The following is a 22,530-nucleotide window of genomic DNA, read 5'->3' on the forward strand; positions in this document are numbered from 1 at the left end:
AATAAATTAATATATTAATTACTATGCAATTGCAAAACAAACAGTAGCACCAGCCGAGCCCTGCAGGTGAGCTGCATCCTTTGTCGAGACATGCACGTTGTTTTGGAACAAAGCAGGGTGCAGAGGGACAGCGGAGCCATCAGTGGAGTTCTGCAGTACGTGTTCATGTAGCAGATAACGTGAGCAGGAGGCTGCATCAATTTGGAAGAAGGCATTCTTCTTCCAGCAAAATTTCTCTTGCTGAACAACTCCATGTATACAAAAGGTCTCACGTAAAACCATCTGCTGCCTGGCTGCTGAGCCTACAAGTGAAGCAGGAGAGAAGATCTGCCTGGGGGGGCAGCTGGCAAGGTGCTCCATTAGAGGCCAACAGCACCATTGCTGCAGCGGGGAAACACTGCTCAGAGTGCAGCCAGAGCAAGGCTGCTGTCTGGTGCTCAGACATCTCTGGAAACAACACCCTACTTTAGGGATTGACTGGAGATACCGAACAGCATTTGGTCTTTTTTGGTGTGTGGCTTTATTTTGCTTTACATTTCCCTCACCCTCGTAATGCCCCCTAATAACAGCAATCAATCCCCAGGCACGATGTGGTACAGACCGCTGTTCAAGGCTGCGGTATTTAAAGACACACCAAAGGCTCTGCTGGCTAAGATCAGTTTTTATAAACTTTAACCGAGATGGATTTCCTTGAAACTGTGACTTGTGAAGCATCTGTCCCTCTCCCCCTCTCCCTTTGATCACATTGGCAGCACTGCTGCTATGCTGCTGGCAAACCGCACGGCAATTGCTATTTCAGACTCACAAATCAGATGCCAGTGTGAAGATCTGCCTTGTGTTCTTCAGAGGACATCTCCCCTCCAAAAGAGACCAACCGAAATGCCTGGCATTCCGAAATGGCTGTAAGCCCTCTCCCACCGCATTCTGTTTCCCAGCTGACGGGGTCTCGCTGTGCAGGTCCTGTTCCCACATCCCCATGTCCCCGGCCCTGCTGGCACACACTGACATTTGTCAGCCACTGGCCCCAAAGAGCCCTGCTACTTATGGCCAGGTGCTGCCAGGCCATTCACATTCTCCTGCCATTGTGCAGTTGGTCCCTGCAAACCATTGCATGGAAGTCATCACTGTTTTACAAGCCCACCCAAAGGACATAGCACTATTTACAGATTAATGCTATAAGTGAAGCAACAGGCAGTTAGTAAGTGATTTCAAGTCTCATACTTGGAAGCTCTTTTCAGGATGAAGTCATCAGGAGTTTTTGATGGCATCCCAATGAGAGCCACAGAACAGCCCTGGCAGCATCCCTCAAGGACACGGTTAGTGGGCATGGTGCTGGTGGTCAACAGTTGAACTTAATCTTAGAGGTCTTTTTCAACCTTAACAGTTCTATGATTCCAAGGCTCACTTGGCTCCCTCTCCAAAGGGCCCAGCTGATGAGTGAGTCGCTCGTTAGAATCTCAGGGATGCACATCACTCCAGTCCCATATTCCACCACGGTTTTGCTTTGCAGAACATGTGCTCTGAGGTCTGGTCCTGTCCCCTCCCCAAAACTGCAATGTTTTTTAGCCTTAGTTGGTCCCCTCCTCCTCTTGGCAGCAATTTGGTTACCATCAGTACACCAGTCTGGGCATCTTATCCCAGTCCCAAGGGCCACCTGCGGCTGTAGGGCAGCAGGAGGTGAAGCAAGTTGGAGCAATGGGTCCGCAGCCTCAGCTCTGCTTAAGGGTTTTCTCTCATCAAAAAAGAGCTCTGCCCAATCATGTCAAGTTCAAGACCCCAAGAAATTGCAATTTCCCCTCATTAGGAATTATGCTTTCAACCTCAGCATCGCACCGAGGAGATAACTTCTGAACTTCACTCCATAAATTACAAAGCACGTTAAGCCGAGAAGCCAGAGCCCCGTGAGACCACAACAGAAAGCGGGCTGAGAAAAGCTGCTGCCACAGCGTAGTTATCACCGAGGAAAGAGAGATAAACCTGAACGAAATTATTTCATTTCGGCTGCCAAATGGGATATTCTATCTTTTATCTTCGGCTTGTCAAGTGGGGTTTGGAAGATGTAACATTCGAGTCATGGAGGAGGGCAAAAATCAAACAGCTATTTTCCCTGACATTTGGAAACCTGACGGAAAACTTTCGCTCAGGAAATTCTCCCTTGTCTGCCTGCCTGCCTTCCCGTGTTGTTGTTACACAGGCTATGAAAAGCTGAGATTTGCTTTTATGTGATCTATTTATTTCTCCCACGTAGCTGTAAGACATTATGCCATCAGGAATGCAATCACAAGAAAACAAGAGTCATGGACATGTGGATGGTTAAAATGGGACAATTCCTAAAATACAAAAGTCTCATTATTATGTAAATATCCACAGTGGAACAAGAAAATGAAAGTGTTTTATGCACGTATCTAGAAAACAACTTCACAAACACAACTGCATCCATTTTTTTCTCTTCAAAGAATAAGTAGCTCTTAAAAAAATCCTAAATGTGATTTCCCTGCTGTACTGAAAAGCTTTGAAACTCAGTTAAATGATTTTATTCTTTAAAGAGTCTTCCTGAGTAATTCTCATCAGCAAGTGAGAAGTCATTGCTGATGTTCTGATTTGGTTTCTTCACGCCAGTGCTGTTGGTGTAGGAGGGAGAAAGACATGGGGCAGGGAAGGGATGGGGTCTGCTCCTCCTGGTGGGAGAGCTCTGAGCTGCTCTGCTGCTGGAGGGCTGAAAGGACAGGAGAGAAAACGCTCCTGGGAGCAAAGCAAGCCCAAGCTTACAGAGCAGAGGAAGAAATCTCCCTGGACACAGAGGGGAAAAACAAATTAACAAATCACCTTCCCCTCCCTCGCTCTGCCCTAAAGCCCTGCTTCATCTGTTCGGACACCAGGAATTCAGTGCTCAGAGACAATAGGCAAACGAGCTCTGGAGAGAGGAGCTGGCACAGGTATGCCGAGATGCAGCTTTCAGGCAGACGTCTCAGCGCCAGTGATTCATGGTTTTTAATGTATAAGAGAAAAAAATGCAGCCATCAACAAGATACAGAACAAGGCAGAGGAAACTGCACGTCCTGCTCAGCCGGCACACACCTTACCAAGGGACCCGTGGGGAGCTGACACCCCACCAGCACCACTGCCTGTGCAGCCAGGTGGGGCAGAATGGTTCTCAGGGCGGTGGCAGCAGCTAGAGGCATCGGGGTCACCAAAACAGGCACAGTGACCACAGCCCTCCAGGATGTGGCAAGCGAACGATGCACATATGCCTCTGGGTACAGCCTGGAGAACCAGCAGCCGTGCTGCGCTTTGGTGCCAGGAAGCCTCAGACAAGCCAGCAGCTTGTTAGCAGCCAGGAGCAGCAATGGGCACAGGGACCCAAAACGCTGCGGGCACGAGAGAGTGGAACAAAAGGAATAGACAGATGGGAAGCCAAAGAGATGGAGGAGATTGCGCACACCTGCGCCGGGTGGAAGCTGGGATGAGAGCTGACACGTGTTCCAGGGATCACATCTGGCCTCATTGTACCTCACCACCCCACACACACCCACACACCCTGCTCACAGCCCCAGCCAGCTCTGCCTCTGCCTGGCACATCCCACCTTGTGCACACCTGCCCTGTGTGAGCCCCCAGCATGGACAGGCTCCATAAGCAGCAGAAGGCCAATGTTTCCTTCCAAGGCTAACGGTGCAGCAGGACAGCAAATGTCTGAAATTGCAACTCAGGAACTCAATCGGCTCGAATGCTAAATGCAGAGGGGCTAATGAGGAGCAAGGTGCTTATTTTCGTCCCTAATTGAAAAGCCATTGTATGCGATATGCGAGAAGGATCCTTACTAGAATGGGAAAAAAAGCACGGCGTGAGCTTCCGAGTGACTCATCCTCTGCACGCCAAGTAAACATTAATTCCTGCACATTCAAACTTGACTGCCTAAAATTAAACACCTTAAACACACTTAAGCACCTCCATAGGCTGTATAGCTTTCGTGGATGGGAAGCAGCAATTTCCCTTCCCTGCGGTGAGAGCTCTCCAGCAGCTTTGCCTGCAACCACAGCCCGAGGTGTACCACGGTAAGGGTCTGATGGCATCACGCAGGTCCTTACCGGTAGTAATTACCAGAGAACTGAAAGAGAAAAAGTGCCATTTACCAGATATTCTACCTCCTCATACAGCAATTCCCCTTCAGAGTAATAAAACAGGAGGGAAGGCACCTGCAAAGCACAGCCCAGCACGGAGAGGAGCGAAGTGTGCTCTGCTTTGATGACACACTTGGCAACGTGCTGCCAGTGTCTGGCAGCCCCGAGGGCCGCAGGCACAGCTCAGCGCAGCGCTGCCCTGCCGGCTGCTGGCCTCCCAGCCCCACTGCTGCACCACCACGGATGCCGACGGCAGCGTGGAATTAATCACACCAGTTGGCTCTGGCACATTTTTGGGTATGTGCTGCGCGAGGCTGGTTAAAGATAGTCCTCAGCAGGAGATCAACCTGTTCCAGCTCTAAATCACGGCGAGGACTGAGCAGTTTCACAGGTTTCCTTTTGAAGAGTGGAAAAGCAGAAAGCTACAAAGGCAGCAGTGAATTAATCTATTCTTTGCACTTCTGCGACCTTTCTCCTGGAGATGCTTCATGTCTGCATGTTAATTAATTAATTCTCATATGCTGCCTACCTCCCCAGCCACAAAGCGAGACGCAGGGAGATAAAGCCACTTGCTCAAAGATCGCACAGGGAGTGGGCAGTGCGATCAGTGGCAGACTCCAGAAAGCTCAGCTCCTGGGATGGGAGAGGCAAGAGAGCAGGCAGAATGGGGCTGTTATGTGAGGCAGCACAAACATCTGTAATCACAGAGATGAACTGGACCCAAACCAAAAACTGGACTGAACAGGTACCTTCTGCACTCAGATCTGAACAACCTGAAGTGTTACTGTGTAGTTTTGCTGAAGTCAAGCTGGAACCAAACCAGAAACCTCATGGAGCTGCCACAACATTGATAACTCCTCCTACAGTGTATCACTGGCAACTAAACGGCGAGGAGAGATAAGAGAACAATTCTAAACAAAAAATGCTTCTTGAAGCTGAGATTTTACCCCTGGAAAAGGCAGAGAGATTTTTTTTCCACCAAGTGGTCATTGCTGCTCGCTCCATTCAAAAGAACAACATACATTACAATAATGGGCCACAGAATACTAACAAGAATACACAGAAAGAACACCTTTTATCCACAAGCTAAGAATTGCTGCTGCTCTGTTGTACCTGGGACCTTCTGACCATCACCACTTGGAGCCCATTCAGAGATGGATGCATCAGCCCAAAATAGGTCAACTATTGGGATTTCTGACTTGCTGGGAAGAGTTAAGCATTAAAAGCATTTTCCTTGAGCATACAAAATAATGTCTAGAAAATAAGAAATTTAAGCCATTTCTCCTAAAACAAGCCCCTTTCTCTCTCCTGTTTACCAGACACAAATGCCAATCATACTTGGTATTCCTCGCGGTTGTGGGAGAAGCGCTGCACCCAAATCCCAGCCGGATTCTTAAAAGGGAATTTGGCTCCTTTGTTAAATACCGACAGCCCTATTTGGGCCGGGATCAACAACTGCATCCCAACTGCAGTGTCCTCTACTCACCTCCTGCCCTCCTGCCCAGCTGTCCCTGGTAGCACTGCAGGACACTCGCTGCTCACTAGCTGTCACCCCTTCAATCTCCCACACCTTCCTGCTCCATGTAAGGGCTTCTCCAAGTCAGGGCATTTTTACCCTCTTCCAGTCTGCCTGTCGTCACAGAGATCCCTATTCTTCACACTCTCGTCCAGCTGCTAACCCAAGGCAAGCAATTAGCTGGAGAAATTAGCCCCAGTATCAGCAGGGCCATGCAGCCCCGCAGCAGGATGCACTGCTCAGGGCTTCCCCACCTGCCCTGCAGGTCGGGACAAGTTCCGCCCGTCGGCCGCAATGCTGCAATGCTGCACGGCCCGTTCGTCACCTGTAGGAGACAGAAAAACGACCTGCCTCAATCACCAGGAATTCACTCTTGCCTAATCACCTGCCCGCAAATTATCCTGAACAATGGGCAAGGGTAGGGAGAGGGAGGCACAAAGCCTATGGACATCCAAGTGTGAATTTCCACAGCGAGGTCACAGCGTGCTCCAGGAGGGCTGGGAGGCGAGGAGCGGGCGCCTATTGAGGGCTGCCACCCAGCACCCGGCTGTCACTGCGATGAGAGCACTGCCACCAGCACGCGCCCCGGGGCCACCGTGAAGCGTGTCTGACACATCTCAGCCCAATTCCACCCCAGTGCCTCCTCAACCGATTCAAATATAGAGGCTGCCTCTTGTCAGCCCGTGCCTATTACTCATTTCAGTGCCGCTCCGGGTAGAAGCCTTGCTGTTAATTTGACAATGCCTTCATCCATTGTGTGTTAACCACGAGGCACTTGGCAAGCACAAGTTTCCCAAGCTCCCAATATGAATTTCTCCCGCATGGATGGCGTGTGCTCCTCTGTCATTGAATGGAAATGTGGACAGAGGGGATTTAGAGCTGCAACGAGCACAGAAAACCTCTTTGAACAAATTTGTATTTAAAAATGAACTGAACTGTGTTCAACAGGATTTAAAGTGTAATTTCGCTGTTTGAGGAGAGCATGTTCATTTATGCATAAAACCCAAACTGTTGATTGTTTTGCTTTTTCAGGGGCTTAAGGATGAAGGCCCCTCCAAATTCCCTCTACAAATGAATAGAAACAAAAGTCATTTTCCACCTTCACCGGTTTATGGTGAAGGAAAGAGTGAAAGTGGAACAACTTCTGCAGGTTTCATCAGTTAATCAGTGTAATATAACAAGTAGGCAAAAATTAGCGTGAAGGAGTTTCATTTTCATTCTATGTTTAAATAAACTATTGAATGCCATTGGACTGCGATGAGCAATTCCTTTCTTAGCTGAAACAAGAGTGAAAATGCAGAGCTCAGCCTGTCAGGGTGAAAAAAGAGGTGTACTTTGGACAAAGAAGAGGAAAGACTTAATTCTGATTGATTATCTTGGAGTAATTCTAAACAGCCGTGGCTTTTATAAATAGGACTCCATCCAATCATTCCATCTTCCGGAAAAACTTCACAATTTTCAAACCTCCTGTTCCAAGAGCAGCCCTAAGCCCACCTCCCTCCCGAATGCCATGTGACTGATGAGACACAAACAATGCACCCAAGAAGATCGATATGAAAAATGGCTGAATTGCTCAACAAAACACATTTTTATACTTCAAAATAGCCAACGTCCACAGCCTTTTCTGCGGCCACGGGCAGCAGCTTCTTCTGACCACCATTACTCCATAGCAACAGGACATGGCTCCATGTGGGGAAGAGACACGAGACACGCTGCCGGCATCGTTCAGCACGTCAGCAAATAACATCCAAGTGTCCTGCGTGGTTTTTGCGCAACTTGACAAATGGCTGCAAATGGACTCTCCCCAGTAAGGCAATGCTCTGCGGACAGCCTCCACCTGGCAGGACGGGGCTGAGCCTTTCTAGGCCGTGAGCACAATGTGAGAGTTGGGAGGTCTACATAAATCAAGCCCTAAGTTTTTTTTTCTATCAAACTTTTCCTCTTTCTCAACGACTTCTAAAAGCACCACGAGGAACTCTTTCATCGCAGAACTGCGGTACCACTGATGTCATCCCTTTTTTTAACTTCACGTGTGTGAGGCTGTGCATGAGAAGGCTGCTCAGCAGAGACAGCTCTAGCAACGGCAGACACAGCGCTCAGCTCCTGCACAACAGCTCGCAGCGAGACCCCAACCGCAGCAGGTACACAGATCTTTCCTCTGGGAAGTCCCAGCCTGAGCAGGGGATCCTCCCCTGACCCCAGGACGCAGCCCTGGCTCTCCAGGCTTTTGGCATACGTCCCTTGGCATCGCCTCCAGCTGAAAAGCTGACCCACAAAACGCATTTTCTCCAAGGTCAGGCGCTCCTTACAACACCAATTTGGGAGGTATTTTAAAAAAATGTAAACTTCCTTCTCATGAAAGAATCCAATTTCCCATTTAAGTGTAACAGGGAGTGAGAGGAGATGAACAAGCTTGCAACTAGAAACCTAAGGTTCTAGTTCATAGCCAGGTTCATAGCCAAACCACAAGCCAGAAGCTTTCTTTTGTGCCTTGAAGGTCCCAAGTAGCCTCTTAGCAAGACATATCCAAATGCAAATCCATTCCTCCCTTTATTTCTATATTCAGCTCTCTGGCTGATCACAGAGAGGCATGTGTGTGTGCTTGATAGGTCCTCCTGCTTCTTAAATAAGTTTAATAATACCCTTTTTATTCATGGGAGCCCAAAGTGCAAAGGATGCAATGCAGCAGCAAAGAAAAGCTGAGCAAACTAGCTGAAGATACTGATACAGCTGAAGATACAGGCTCAGCGATCCAGTACTGATGATTCTATGAAGACCACCGTCTTTGAGGAGGAAAAAGCCCAGCAATTATGAACTTGCAAAGGAAAAAGGATCTGCACGGCTTTTGTGTAAGAGCAGAATTAGCTAAAAAAGCAGGTTAAAAGCAAGCTACCACACATTTCGGAGCTCCTTTCCAACGGTTTTCCTCTGGCGACTACTAACAACTGGTGGCTTCCCGCGTTACAAAGTTGCGTTAAAAGAAGAAGCGGCAGCAGAAGAGGAAGAAAAGGAAGAAATGAAGCGGAGAGGCGCTGACAGGACCCGCCGGGCAGGCAGGGATCGCTAGCGGAGCAGCGAGAACAGCTCCGCTTGGCCGCTCCGCCGGCTCTCACCAGGGCGAAGACGTACCCCGCCGCCCGAGCATCCCCGCGCCGCGCACACCGCACCACCCGCGGAACATCAGCGCGGCTCCGTCCCGGCTCCGAGCGGCTCCGCCGGGGTCCGGGGGCGGCACCGCCCCGCCGAGCGCCTCCCTCCCGCCCGCGGCGCCTCCAGCTCCGGGACGCCCCGCAGCCCCCCGCTACCTGCCAGCGTCTTGTGCACCGTGTTGCCCATCGCTCCGCTCGGCGGCGCGGCGGAGCCCGGAGCTCGGCAGGGCCATGGACAGCGCCCGCCTCCTCCCTCCGCCGCTCTCCGCTCCGCGCCCAGACCGGCCGCGCCGCCCCCCGCCCCGCGCCGCCCCGCCCCGCCGAGCCCCCGCTCCCCGCCTTCCCGGGACGCCCGGAGCCGCGCTCCGCCCCGCGGGGAAACGGCCGGGGGTCGGCGGGGCTCAGGGGCTTCCCAGGGGGCGGCGCCCCCAGGAACCGACTGGGTGCGGCTTTCAGGCTCTGCGCTCGGGGCCGGTCCTTCTATCGGCGGTGGTTGACCCAAGGCGCTCGGCCCCTCCGGAGCCCATCAAGCTGGGCGGTTTCGCCCTCCGTTCCATTTGTGAGTCTGAGCGGAGGCATTCTGCGTCTCGGTGACACCGCTTCTCCAGTTTGTGGTACCGAGGGCACTAACGGGAATGTTGTGTGGGCAGTTCATCGCTAGCTTGGAGCCCACCGATGCCATGGTGACGGAGGACACCGCAGCCACAGCCCGGAGCGCAGCCCTGCCGAGACTCGCGGTGCAATTCTGCCTTCCCGGCTCAGCCGTGACAGTGAGGGTGGGCCGCACTGGAGATGAGCACAGGGTCCCACTTTTCTCCTGGCCCCACTCCCACCGAAGGATGATGCCACCAGGCATCTCCTCCCTGAGGCTGTTTTCTTATTTTAACGACGGAGAAACGGGAAGATCAGAGCCACAAAACGTGCTGCAGCTGGCACTAGGCTGATGCCAATGTGCAGTGTCTGTGAAAGGCCATCACTGCCCTGAGCAGTAGCCCATCGTGTGTCCCGACACAGAGAAAGTGGGATGAGAGGGTGAGCCCAACAGCCTGGCAGAGAGCAGGCTCTGGTCTGCTGCAAGGAAGCTGAAATACCACCAAGCCTTTAATCCCTAGATCGTGCTGAACGGGTCAAGTGTGGCTCAGGAGATGAGAGGGGACAGAAAAACCTAATTTCCAGTATTTTTTGTCATCGCAGGGATTTGTTAAGAAATGGGATTATCAAAGGAGACATAAGCAGCTGTTCTTAAAAGCGCTTGCCCCCATCTGCTGTCGTCTCAGGTTAGCGTGCGTCTCCCAGTGCTTCGGTGCAGGAGCTGTGGGAGGGCAGAGCTGTGATCCAAGCACGAGGCTGCCCTGCAGGGAGAAGGGGAGGGGAGCAGAGCTGTGCCCACAGAGGGGAAAGTCCTTGCTTCACTCGTGAGCGGGAGGCTTTGGCTAATCCTGGGCAGTTTCCCTCTGCAGGGAGTGGCAGTTGTTTAGGGCTTAGCCGAGGCTCCGGAGCCAACAGCACCCAGGGGTTCCCGCAGCGGGGCTCTGCGGCTGCCAGGGCAGCAGGCATGCCAGCCCTGTGCCGGCTGTGTGCCACCTCCCACAGTCTGTCCCCAGCAATGCAAGGCAGTCACTGCCTGACCCAAGGGTGTTCCAGCCCTTCCTGCCCCCCAAAAAGGGACAAAAATAGAAGACAATGAAATGGCAGTGCGTATCCTTAAGGACATGGAGACAGCCTTCAGGAACGCAATCAGCACTCCTACTTCTTGGCATTGTAAGAACGTAGGGTTTGTTAAAATAACAGCTTTGCACAATGCTAAACAATAAGCATGAGAAATAGTTTGGTGAGGATGACTTCATCCTCTCCAGAAACCGCAGTGAGGAAGTACAAGGAAACCAGAGGATGACACCGAGCGGGGATTGAAAGGCGGGGCAAAGTCACCACTCAGTTGCAGGAATCAGAGAATTGTTTGAGCTGGAAGGGACCCTTCAGGGCCATCTGGTCCAACTCCCTGCAATGAACACGGACACCACAGTTCCATCAGCGCTCAGAGCCCCTCCAGCCTGACCTCGGGTGTCTGCAGGGATGGGGCACCGCCACCTCTGGGCAACCTGAGAAATGCAGAAAGGACACGGACTGCCCAGAGCAAGGCCCCACGAATAAGAGCTCTTTAGCATGTTGAAATTATTTCTGCTCCAGCAAGTTTGGGCAACTATCGATAACACACTTGAGTGATTTCCTCTGTAAGCCTGGCAGATGGCTGCTCCGCTGCAAAATCTCCGTCCCTCCCTCCCCCTCATGCTGACCAAGGGATGGGATGACCTGTGTCTGTGTCCTTCGCTTTAGTACCCACATTCTCACTTCCAGACGTAAAAAAGTAATAGTACCCAAGATCTTCCCCAGTGTTTTTTTTATCACTAGATCTTAAACCATTCCGCAGATGAGGTGAGTGACATTATTCTTCTTTTATAGGTGATGAAACTGAGGCACACACACAAGGTCACCCAGCAGCAGCTCAGAGCACAGCTCTGACCGGAGCAGCCCCAGATGGATCTGTGTGGGGTTCAGCCCATGGGACCAGTTGCACTGAGACACACACACTACACTGCTGCCTCTGCATCTCCTGAGCCCCCCATACCAAATTCAGTTCATGAAAAAGGATCTGAAAGGCAAGCTGTATTACACTGATGTAAGACGTCTCCTTTTCAGTTTGCTTTAATCACCTCTAAATCATACCGTGCGTGGATGTGCAACCCAGGCCTCTCAAATCTGGGACAGTAAAAGGAGCAGACAGACAACCTTCCTTCTGAATCAGACATGGATGAATTCCACCTAAGGGTTGTTACAGAGAAGGACCCTTCTACAAACCCTCCTACACCACATCAACCTTTCAAAGGGCACAGTGGTAACTCTCACAGAAACATACTTGTACATGTAGGGACTTCAGAGCTGGAAATAACTCAAAGCATTCCCACCAACTGATACCGACCTCAGGTGTAACTCTTCTTAGGGCATCAAATGATTGTCTGTATCAGTCCCTTCAGGGCTTGGGTTTTTTAGGATGAGGGACGTGAGATGTAAGGCATGGCTGTTATCAGCTATCATCAGTGCATATATAACAGATGGCAGTAAGTGATGACAGGCTCAGCCTTTTCAACAGCAGCAAGTTAAACCTGACAGATCTGTGCACCCCTGCCCTGCAGGGCAGCCCCCTGCTCCTGCTGATCCTGCAGCCATGTGCTGGGTGCTGCCAGTGAGCCCAGCTCTGCTCTCTTCTCCCAACACTTCTGTCATGTTCAGAGCTGACCTCCACTGAAAACTTCTCTCATCCATACCCACATCCTTTTGCTTTTCTCATCTTTAGAGATTTCCCAAATCTCCATCTTCAATGGAGGTCAGATTGCTGCTTGCAAGCACTTGCCTCCAGAGCCATACTTAGCACTGCTCCACAGCCCCAGGCTGTCCCCTCTCACTCCAGATTCATACCCCTGCACCTTCAGTTCTACTCCTTCCTCTGTGGCTGTAAATCTGAGTAGACTCTTGGAGCATCCATTTCTTTTCATCCCCAGCTCTCAGGAGCGCTGAGACTGTCCAAAGCACTTCCACTTCCATCACATTTCTCCCTGAGCCCTCCCACACTGAGCAGGAGCTCCTGAGAATTCTCAGACGCTACAGAAGGAAGATACCCTGTAGAAATATGTGAAGTGATGGTTGGAGCCTCCAGTGCACCTCCAGCATGCAAATATCACTGCATCTAAAAGCATTTGGACTGGGACACAGTTACTCTGGGATGGTACCGGTGATACAGAGTGCACCTTCTGCAACAAGCACACACCCAGCATCAACACACCAAGCAGTATCACCAAAATATCACAGAAGAGACCTCAAGGATCATGAATCTCCAACACCCCTGTCACATGCAGGGCCACCAACCTCCCCATTTAATACCAGACCAGGTTGCGCAGAGCCCCACCAAATCTGGCCTTGAACACCTCTAGGGAGGTGCCCTCTCTGGGCAGCCTGTTTCAGCATCTCACCACTCTCATAGTAAAGAACTTCCCCCAAAATAGTTTCCTTCCTACTGACTCCACAGCAAAAAGCTTGTTTCTGTACTGCTGAGTAGTAAGACATGCTTTCCCCTATGGAAGTCACTCCCACTGGCACCTTATGCTTCCTCTCCCCAAACTGCTGGCTCAGGCAGCTGCCTGGGGACACGGCACATCTGACTGATAAGAACAGCTATTTCTCATCTCCCAGCCTCAGCACCTCTCCTCTGGAAGCAGAAAACTAACAAGCCCCACTCCCTCTCAGAGAGAAGCAAAAAAGCTGTTCCCTGAATTCCCATAGCACGCACTTGGGAGGTATTTGTTTAGGAGGGATGTGCGTACAGAGCGTCCTCCAGCACGGCACCGCGCCGTCCTGCCACCCACACGTTCCAACTGCTGCGAGCAATCGCTTTCCATTGCTTCTCTCCCTGCTCTCAGCACTAGCACAGGATGCACGGGGTCCCCACAGGTCGTGCACAAACTGGCTTTTACTTTCTTTTTTTTCCATTTAAGAAATCAAGGGAAGCGGGAGCTTCCAGCCCAACAGTAGGAAAACCCACACTTTGCCAAGAGCTTTGTGAACTGGCCTTGACTGCTCAGCCACTGAAGCTGTTTCCTGATCCGAGCCCTTGCTGCCTGTTGGAAAAATGGCCGCCATGAGGTCCGTTTACCCAAACTGGGGACGTTAAAGCACATTTTCTGGGAGATAGAGCAGAATAGTGTTGGACTAGAGGTGACCCAGGGGATCTGATGCAGGCAGGGAAATGCAGTCCACAGAAAGGTACAGCCCCACGGCCAAACAACCCTACCGCGCCTTTGAAAGGAACAGCGCCCATCCGCCCAGACTGGCAGTGCTTGCTGTCCTCAGAACCAAAATGCACAACGTCACGTCACTCCCTGCCCTTTCCACAGGGCACGAGGAGAAGGCACTGCGGTCCCACAGACACAGCGCTGCTGGGGGTGCCCCGTCTGCCCGGCCCAGATGGATGCCCTTTCCTTGGCGGGGGCAGCGGGTGGGTTGGGCCCCTGTAAGGAAGAATTTCCAATTTAGAAACGAACAGAGGCTGTTCCTATTATTGCTAGTGGAATGTCAGCGTCTCTGGTCCCAAGCACCGCTGTCAACAAATGTACTCACAAATGCTCCTTCAGCTTCAGCCAAAATAAAAATACCCCCCACACCCCATTTCTTTCAAGGAAAGCATCTCTAACTCAGCATTCATCACACACATAACAAGCTCTCTTTTTTTCTTTTTCAACCCAGTCTCGTCCACGTAATTTTAACATAAAGGAACTGGTTGTGGGCTGCGTTATCAAATGAGTCATCATTTTATGTGACAGTGTAATATGATTTTGAGAATTCCTGGCACGCCAGCATGGCTTGTGCATTATAATCTCCTAATTTTGACTGCACGGCAATGACCGGAGCGGGAAGGAAGGAGCAGGTTGTCCAAATTACAACTGCTCTGTGGTGTGACCTTTGCAGACAAGTTACCTGCTGTGTGCCTCGCCTGCTCCAGCTGCAAGGCAGAACCATGCCTGTGTGTAGCAACAGGGTGAGCTGATGTTTGCAGAGGAGATCTGAAGAACATTACTGAAGTGCAAATTATTATTTTAACAGGAGGAGAAAAGCAGAAGCAGTTTGTTTTGGATGCAACAGGCTGAAGACCGGCAGTACTACCAGAAATTCCCAGGACACAGTCTCTGCATGCTGTATACCAGTCACAAGCTAATTGGGGCTAATGAATGATTTTCAGAAGCATGAGGAATAGGAAGTGCTAACAGGAAACCTACTGATTTGCAAACTGCATCTCTTGGGGAAATAATTTCTGACAAACATTGACATACAGAAGATAAATAAGAACCTTGCAGAAGCCCTCTCAAACATTGCATGGTTATGCAGTCCAGACTGGCTCTGGAGCCGAATGCACTTACTACCAAAGAGGAAGAGAGGCAGTGACAGAAGCAGGATGAGCTCCTGGCTGCCCCCCAGGTGAGCATTGCCTGGACCATGGGGGTGAGAAGAAGGACTGGTTGCCTGGTTTGGCTTCATCTATGTCATTCTGCATAATTTGATGGTTTGCTGCTAGCAAGGAGCAGCAAGGAAGAGTGAAGTTATAAGACCTAAATCCTAAGAGAGGCATTCTGGGAGACTGAGAAATCCTCCCAGAATGAAAAATCCCATTCAGACGAACTAAAAAACACAATCTCCATTTGTTGGCAGGAGGAGTTTCTTTTGAGCTCTTTGAAAAGCAGCATACTCCTGCCAAAGTGAATGTGTTGGAGCTGGGAGACATCTGGGGTAGATGGTTGCCCTTTGGGGCTCACCGAGCAACAGCATTCCCAGCCAGCAGGCATGGGGAGGTCTCTGGGTGGGAAGGGATTACCACAAGCAGCACAAACATGGGATGCCCGTTCGTGCTTCCAGCTCTCTCCCATTACTCATTTCCCCAGCCAGGGCAATGATTTTCAAATGCAGTAGCTGATAATAGTTTCTGTCTTAAGAGCTCGTGTGCAAACAAAACAAACCGAAACACTATTCTATACTACCTCTGATACATTCCAAACATGGAAACAACTTCTTAAGTGCTCACTTGAGAGTTATTCGTTTGAAGTCAAATAGGAAAAGGAAAGCGAAAGGAGGAACGATGGATAGCCCAGAAAATCATCAAGGAGAAAAAGATCTTTTGCTCCTTGCTCAACCTTCTCAATCTTTGACACATTGCAAAAGCAAGCTGACCCTCGATGGCTGGCACTTACCATAGAAGCAGGGAGCTCTGTGCCCAGGGCATCCCATGCTGCTGTGACAGCTGCCCAGAGCAAGGCTGCAGCTGCCGGGGCAGAACAGAGCCCACAACCCACACCTCTGTGCCCATCATGCCTGGGCTGTGCAGGGAATTGCGCACGTCATCGTGGGAAAACGTGCACACTGGAGCCAGAGAGATGCATGGTGAGCTACACAGGAATGAGCACAGCCTTTTCTTCTGCACATCCTCTGCACCTCGCTCAGGGCATCCAGCACAAGTGAGGGGAGATGACTCACGGCTCTCACGCACTCTGGATGCGCCTCTGCCAGGGCTGAGCTCCCGGATTCCCCAAGAGGCAGAGCATCGCTGGGCAGGGGCAGCACTGGGCACAGTGAGCAGCCACAGGACTGAGAGCAGTGCCACCAAACGCCCGGTGGTTCTGAGCCCGAGCTCGGAGCATTCACTGCTCTTCTAAAAAATCCCATTGGAATAAAGGAGAACCCAAAGGAGACAAACTCTGGACTTTCCCTTAAGTGTGAACAGGGCTGTGTGAATGTTGTTCTGCTGTCAGCTTCAGCACTCGCAATTAATGTTATCTCTCATTTTCCACAAACTGTCCTTCCGGAGCTGCAGCATCGAGCCCTGACCCCACGTGCAGAACACTGCTGCCTTTATCCCCAGCCTGGAGAGCATGAAATCAGTTGACAAAGAATCCAACCTCAGCTGTCCTCTTCAGGGCAGAACAAGACACGATTTATAGGTTTATATACACACATGCCCATCTATTCATCCTCTTAGCAAACAGTTCATGAAGAGTGCCTTAAGCCTTTCTGAATTGGGCAATTCTCTGTGTGGACAATCAATCCCTAACTGCGAGTCTGCAGGGAAAGACATCATGTTGCAGGAATGCTGCAGAAGCTGTTGCATATACTGTTCTCTTTGTTGAGAATAGCATCCTTGCCTTGGATATATTTTTTTTTCTCCTTAGCCATTTAATTCCATGAAATGGGGCCCGCTTCCAGCAGGCAAGAAGAACATAGTTAGATTTTGCTTCTCCTTTCCTGAAAGGCTGAGAAACCAGATTTAAAAAATGTGTTTAGTGGGCGTTTGGTGGGACGAATTCTCTCCCATAGTTCGGCATTTTTGAGACAGAGCAAGCAATAGTTACATTGCATATGGTGCCTGGTTTTCCTTCCAAAGCAGGTAGTCTAGAGAGCTGCAGCTTCCCCTGCCCCCCAAAAAATCATGATTGCTGTTTTAATTCAGAAAAGCAAGTTTTGCAAGAGGTTTCAGGTTAGACCTCTTGTAAAAAAGGCTCTGTGCACAAATGTCTAGAAATTTGTTTAGTGTGCAATGTAATATGTAATGCCGTGCATAATGAAAAGCAGATCTACTTTTACAAGGGGCACAGCATGTCTCTCTGTAGCTCTGCGCAGAATACAACATGGATTCCCAGCACAAAGCTGGGGCTACTGCTCTTTCATATACAACCATAGGAACAATAATAGAGAGAAACATCTGATTCACCTCTCAGATAGACTTTAAGCCAGATGCAACTCCCTTGCATGTAATGTGGGGGACAGCACGATCAAGGCCAATGTTCCTACTCACATACAAGCCTAAGGGTCTCATTCAGTATAATCATCCCTGCAGAGTTGGCAAAATGAGCAATGTGGCAATTCTGACCCCCATCCTGCCCTCCGATGCCATCTGCAGCAGCGATGGTCCCACTGACCACCCAGCCAAGCCTTTTCTCAATGTACTCAGCAGGTGGAAAAGGTGTTGGAGCTTGGGCTTAGAGACCAAGAAAAACACGGTGATTCCATCTTAAGCCACTACGGATGGTAGATGTGCAGAGCTGGCTCACTCAACACACAGAATGAATCACAGAATGGCCTGGGTTGAAAAGGACCACAATGCTCATCTAGTTCCAACTCTCCTGCTATGTGCAGGGTTGCCAAACACCAGACCAGGCTGCCCAGAGCCACATCCAGCCTGGCCTTGAATGCCTCCAGGGATGGGGCATCCACAGCCTCCTTGGGTTGTGTCACACCAGACACTCGCCTGCTCAGTTTGCAGAAACACAGAATGCTGTGGAGATCCCTGGGCACCATGGGAAAGGGTCAGGAGAGCACGTAAGGAACACACAGGGGAACAAAGCAAAAGGATTCCTAATGAATGACACTCCTGTTTTTGTGCATTCTTAGTAGCAAATTAAAAAAACAGAGACAACAGTTGCCAAGATGTGCTACATCTGCAGAATTGTCTCCAAATTAAAAGTGTGTACAGGTTCTATAGAGCATTTGTAATTCTCAAAATCTATTGTTTTTTTAGGTACCAATTTTAGAATCTTCCCAGGAGATTCAGACCTAAACCTGCTATCTCAGCCATTAAAGAAAGAAATAGGATTAAAAAAAGACCCACCACACAAAAACAACAAAGCAACACCCCTGAGATTCAGCAGCTTGGCCTCGAGCAAGCAGTCCTGCAGCCATGAAATGCAGCTTGAAAAAGAGTCCATTAAACAGCTCCAGTTCCTTAATCTCGCCTCTACATTGCAACTGCCAGGCCAACCCTCAGCTCATAGCACAGCCCTTTGGCACCGACTTGCTGCTGAAAACAATCTCTTTGACCAACACACACCTCCAGCACAACCCACCTTGATTTACGACTATTTGCCTATATTTTAATTTTTAACAGACAATTTCTGGTGATGAATTCCAATCCCGTGACTGTTGGGAGCACAGCCAGCACTAAGCATACAGGGCTGTGTCCCAGCAGGTGCTCAAGACACTGAGCTTGCCCCAGCTGAGACCCAATCCATGCCCCTGGTGAGCCTCCCTACCATAAGCAAGTCTGGGATCTGAATCCTGATGCCTTGTTTTCTGTGTCTGGGAGCAGGATCCAGGATTCCTGTCGTGTTTGGAGATAGGGAGCTGATAGACAGCTACTACAGTGCCACGTGGATTTGGGGATGTTTACAAAACTGCAGAAACCAGAGCTGTCTAATAAAGGGAGCACGCTGAATTCATTACGCCCCCAGGCTGGGTTTGGGCTCAAAGAAATTTCAGATGCAGGGGATGTTACGAAACTTAACAGGACATTAAAGCCTTTCTTTTATGGTGGAAAGAACCAGCCTTTTGTCCTGACATTTAACCCTTCCATTTGAAAAGCCCGAGCCTCATCCCAGGCTTTGCACACACACAGATAGTAAGCCCGCATGGACCTCAAGAGATGCACACCAAACCAACACCAAACCAGCCCAGGGATGAGGAGCAAAGTTGTGACCTGGCCACACACACTTCTGGCAGCTGATTTTCCCAGGATAAGGGCTCAGTCCTTTCTGGAAACTTGCCCTTTTCCAAAGCATCTCAGGTATTTTATGTAAAAAAAAAAAGAGAGAATTCATCACTGATGCAGAGTTTTTGGTAGGAGCCCTACAGCCACCAACTCCCAGCAGCTCTGGGATGGGGGCTGTGTTGGTGGGCATAGCATGGGAGAGACATTCAGGCTCTGCACCTGCCAGCAGCTCAGCTCTTGCCCCTTGGACCAGCTCCCTGCCAAGCAGTTACATGATGCCACATCCCCTGCTTGTGGCAGATGGATTTCTTCCTCATGCGCCTATTCCAGCTCACGTCAGTGGTGGGGTCCTCTGACCTGGACTGGGTTTGCCCAGGGGTGGAACTGCACTGAGTTCTGAAAGGAATTCAACAGAAAAACTGTCATTGATTTTCCTATGGCCACGAATTCACACCGTGCGTTTTAAAACCATGTCTATTCTTATTCTGAATGGAAGGATCCATTCTCACAGTACACTTTGTTGCTGAGGGGCTTTATCTAAGTAGAAGAGGAAGCAGCAACTGTTTTATATCTGCGCATTGAAAAGCAAGAGGTGCTTTGCAGTGCAGTGATACATCCAGGTACTGAAGAGAACAGTTTGCAAGACATCACCTCCTCTGCCTGGCAAGGGCTGAGTCTGCTGCCTTCATTGTGCTCTTGGCTTATTCTGTCCCATCCATCACCTGCCTTTTTAACTTGCAGTGATGAGGAAATTATGCATGTGGGTAGCCACGTGCAGCACAGGGTGTAATTCCTAATGTCCCATAGCAAACATTTTTCCTGGTTCCAACAAGTGTTCCAGTCCTTCATCTAGACTTCTATGAGCAACGCCGCTGGTATCTCCCTCCAATTGCTCCCGTCAGCTGTGTGCCAACTGGGAAAGACAGCAGGGATGGTTTCTGGGGCATCCCAAGCATCTAGGGGTGCACTGAGGGTGTGCACTGCCACCACCATTAGCTTAGCTGTAGGGGCTGGGGGAGGAGGAAGGGATGGGGTCGGTGGCTCCTCATGTTCCCTTGGACTTGCTGGGTTGTGTGCACAGCCAGCACAGCATGGGGGGCAGCATGCTGCAACTAGGCCTGGGACACGAAGCCCTAGGACAAGAGGGTCACTCAGCTGCGGGCCCCACAGCAATGTTCACGTTGGTCTGAGCTCTGCACAGACAGACTGTGGTCCCTTCTTCCTGCCTTGTGCTCTAAAGCTGCTCTGCTATCACAGATGCACGCAGCTTTCTGGGACTGAGTAAACTGCACTGTAAGTAAACTGTGGCAAGGAGCATCACCCCCAAGGCTCATCCCTGCAGCTCAAAGAAACAGAGGTCAGAAGCACTCAGGCTGTGCCTTTCCAAGGAGGGGTTCATCTCCATGCATCTCAGCACTTCATAACGTACACACAAGTCTCAGAGCACTGCTAGGAAGCGAGGGCTGTTGTATGACATTTCTGCATGGAGAAGCCCAGCAAAGAGACATCACATTCCTGGCTACAGCCCATAAGCCACCAGAAAGTCTCCCTTCTTCTTTGCGGCATGTAGACAGGGCTCTGTGCTGGGGATAAGCCTCACATCAGGCTCCAAAACAGCTCTCGTATCTAAGCTGTACCAGCCCCAGAGGCCAACTCTCCAAAAATCAAAAAGTCAGATCACATAACTCTGCAATGGATGGTATTTCTGGGTTTGCAGCTGTGTAAAGTCCTCAACAATGAGAGAGGCAGGGCCCCAAGTCAAATCTCTGATTAACAAAATGGCATAGGGGAAAACAGGATATGTGTTTACTTTCCTTATTTCTTTCTCTGTAATTGTTCCAGATCTGTCCAAGGAAAGCATCCCTCAGGGCTTATCAGAGCAGCCACCGCAAAGGAGAACAAAGGAAACACCAATCATTTCCAGCAAATCAAAAAATGACAAGCTTTAACCTTCAGGAGGGAGCAGATTCCTGCAAAGGGTTTGGCTGCTCTGTCTTTGAGTTTCCTTTTCCCCAGTCTCAGTTTCCTAGCAGAAGTTTCCTCAAACAATAGAGACCGGCATCAAAAGAAAAAAGATATTAAAAAAAAAAATGGCTGTAGAGAAATGAAGGCAGTTCATTTCTTGACACCAATTCCCTCTGCACTTTCTCTCAGCTCATATGCATATGCTCAGATGTAAAACAGATTTACAGAGATCTCTAAAGGCAAAAATGGCTCAATGTCAATAATGTAGCATTGAGGGACCCTGTTCTCCTTTCAGAAACCCATGAGATGCTGAGCAGGATGGGCATGAATGGGAATTCAGTCCAACCTGAGAACACATTGCTTTAAAAGTATCACCTGAATCAGGAGAAGTAAATGAACTACACAGAAACACACGTCAGTGACTATGAGAAAAGAAACCGTGCAGGGCTGGGTAACCGAGAGGTTCCTTGAGAAATGCAGATGTGAGATACAGCTGGATAATTGCTCTGGCTGCTGTAAACCTGAACTCAAGGGCCTCTTTTTTATGGAGGGTGCTTTTCAAAGCCCTGCGGAGAACATAAAGTCCTTTCTGCTTTACTCATGTATCTTTCCTCACCTAAGGAAAAATATTAGAAAACCTCAAAATATTTTCTGGGGAAAAAGGCTCCATGGTGCCCCCACCAGTGCTGCTCCTGGGCTGTGCAGTGGGCTCAGCACAGGCAGGGCTATGGGCAGGCTTGTTCCACGTCCCTGCTCCCCCTCCATTGCTTTGCCATCCTTTAATATACCTGGGTTGTGACTGATAAGAAAGATTTGTTCTCTGGGAAGAAATGCCTCAGTTGACTGCAGCTGAAGCAAGAACTATGAAAGGGTAAGTGACTGCTCCCAGGAATGTGCCCCAGCCTGAACAACGGGCTGTGCAGAAGTCTCTGCTCAGACCTCAGTTGGAGCCAGGAGCTGCAGAGTGCTGTTGGTTTGACTGTGCACGGTGATACTCAGCAGTGCATGCAGAGGGCTGCTTTGGGCAGGTCCCAGAGCCCCAGCAGCTCAGCACCCTGCCTCACACAGGGGATGGGTTCTCAATCTTAAGAAAGATGGAATCAAGGGGATTGCAGCCAAGTGGGACTTCCAGTATTTTCACAGTCAGCAGAAGTCTTCATGCAAGGAATAACTGAACAGAAAGGAGAAGAGGTTTGCTAAAGTGAGGAATGGGTCATGAAATGGTAAGAGACGATCTGAAGTTTTGTCAGTGCCTGCCTGGGGAGGTCCTGGCTGCAGCCACGGGCAGCAATGGGCTTCCCTAGGAGAAGAATACAATCACACTAACATTGCTTTATAAATAACCATGCGTTTGCCCTCCTCCAGCAAACTGAGCCACCTAACCACGATGCCCTGAGCACTGATGCACTGCACAGCCTGTTTGGCAGCTCCGTGTTTGAGACGTGACTCACCAACACACTACCAGCTCACTGCCTACCCAACACCAGCGGGAACATTGCCTGGCAATGGCCCTGCCAAGACCTAGGGATGCTTTCAGAGTAGTTTTTTTATTTTGACAGGAAAAGATTATGATTGTGTAGCTGTGCCTGTGCTCACTGCAAGTACAGAATGGATTGGGAGACTGAGAACAAGTGTTGGTCATGGAGACTCTTTATCTTTCCTCTGCATCTCCAGGATAAAAGGATTCGAGAATCACAGAATCA

At 50.0% G+C, this 22,530-nt stretch overlaps 1 protein-coding gene across 4 annotated transcripts in view; it reads right to left on the reverse strand.

Annotated features, from left to right (window-relative positions):
• NEURL1B (neuralized E3 ubiquitin protein ligase 1B) overlaps positions 1-22,530 on the reverse strand; it is a 112,412-nt gene that overhangs the window by 18,819 nt on the left and 71,063 nt on the right. The window contains exon 1 of one of the 4 annotated variants that reach the window (XM_085236996.1): positions 8,941-9,257. The exons of 2 other annotated variants lie outside the window; for them this stretch is intronic. In XM_085236996.1, the coding sequence (XP_085093122.1) occupies positions 8,941-8,971 (31 nt within the window). In that variant the 5' untranslated portion in view covers positions 8,972-9,257. Of the gene's footprint in view, positions 1-8,764; positions 8,832-8,940; positions 9,258-22,530 lie in introns of those variants that run through there. One more of the 4 variants, XM_085236994.1, reaches the window with a different exon arrangement.

Source organism: Meleagris gallopavo, chromosome 15 (assembly GCF_905368555.1).
Source record: "Meleagris gallopavo chromosome 15, MGAL_WU_HG_1.1, whole genome shotgun sequence".
In the NCBI taxonomy this organism is placed as follows: domain Eukaryota; kingdom Metazoa; phylum Chordata; class Aves; order Galliformes; family Phasianidae; genus Meleagris; species Meleagris gallopavo.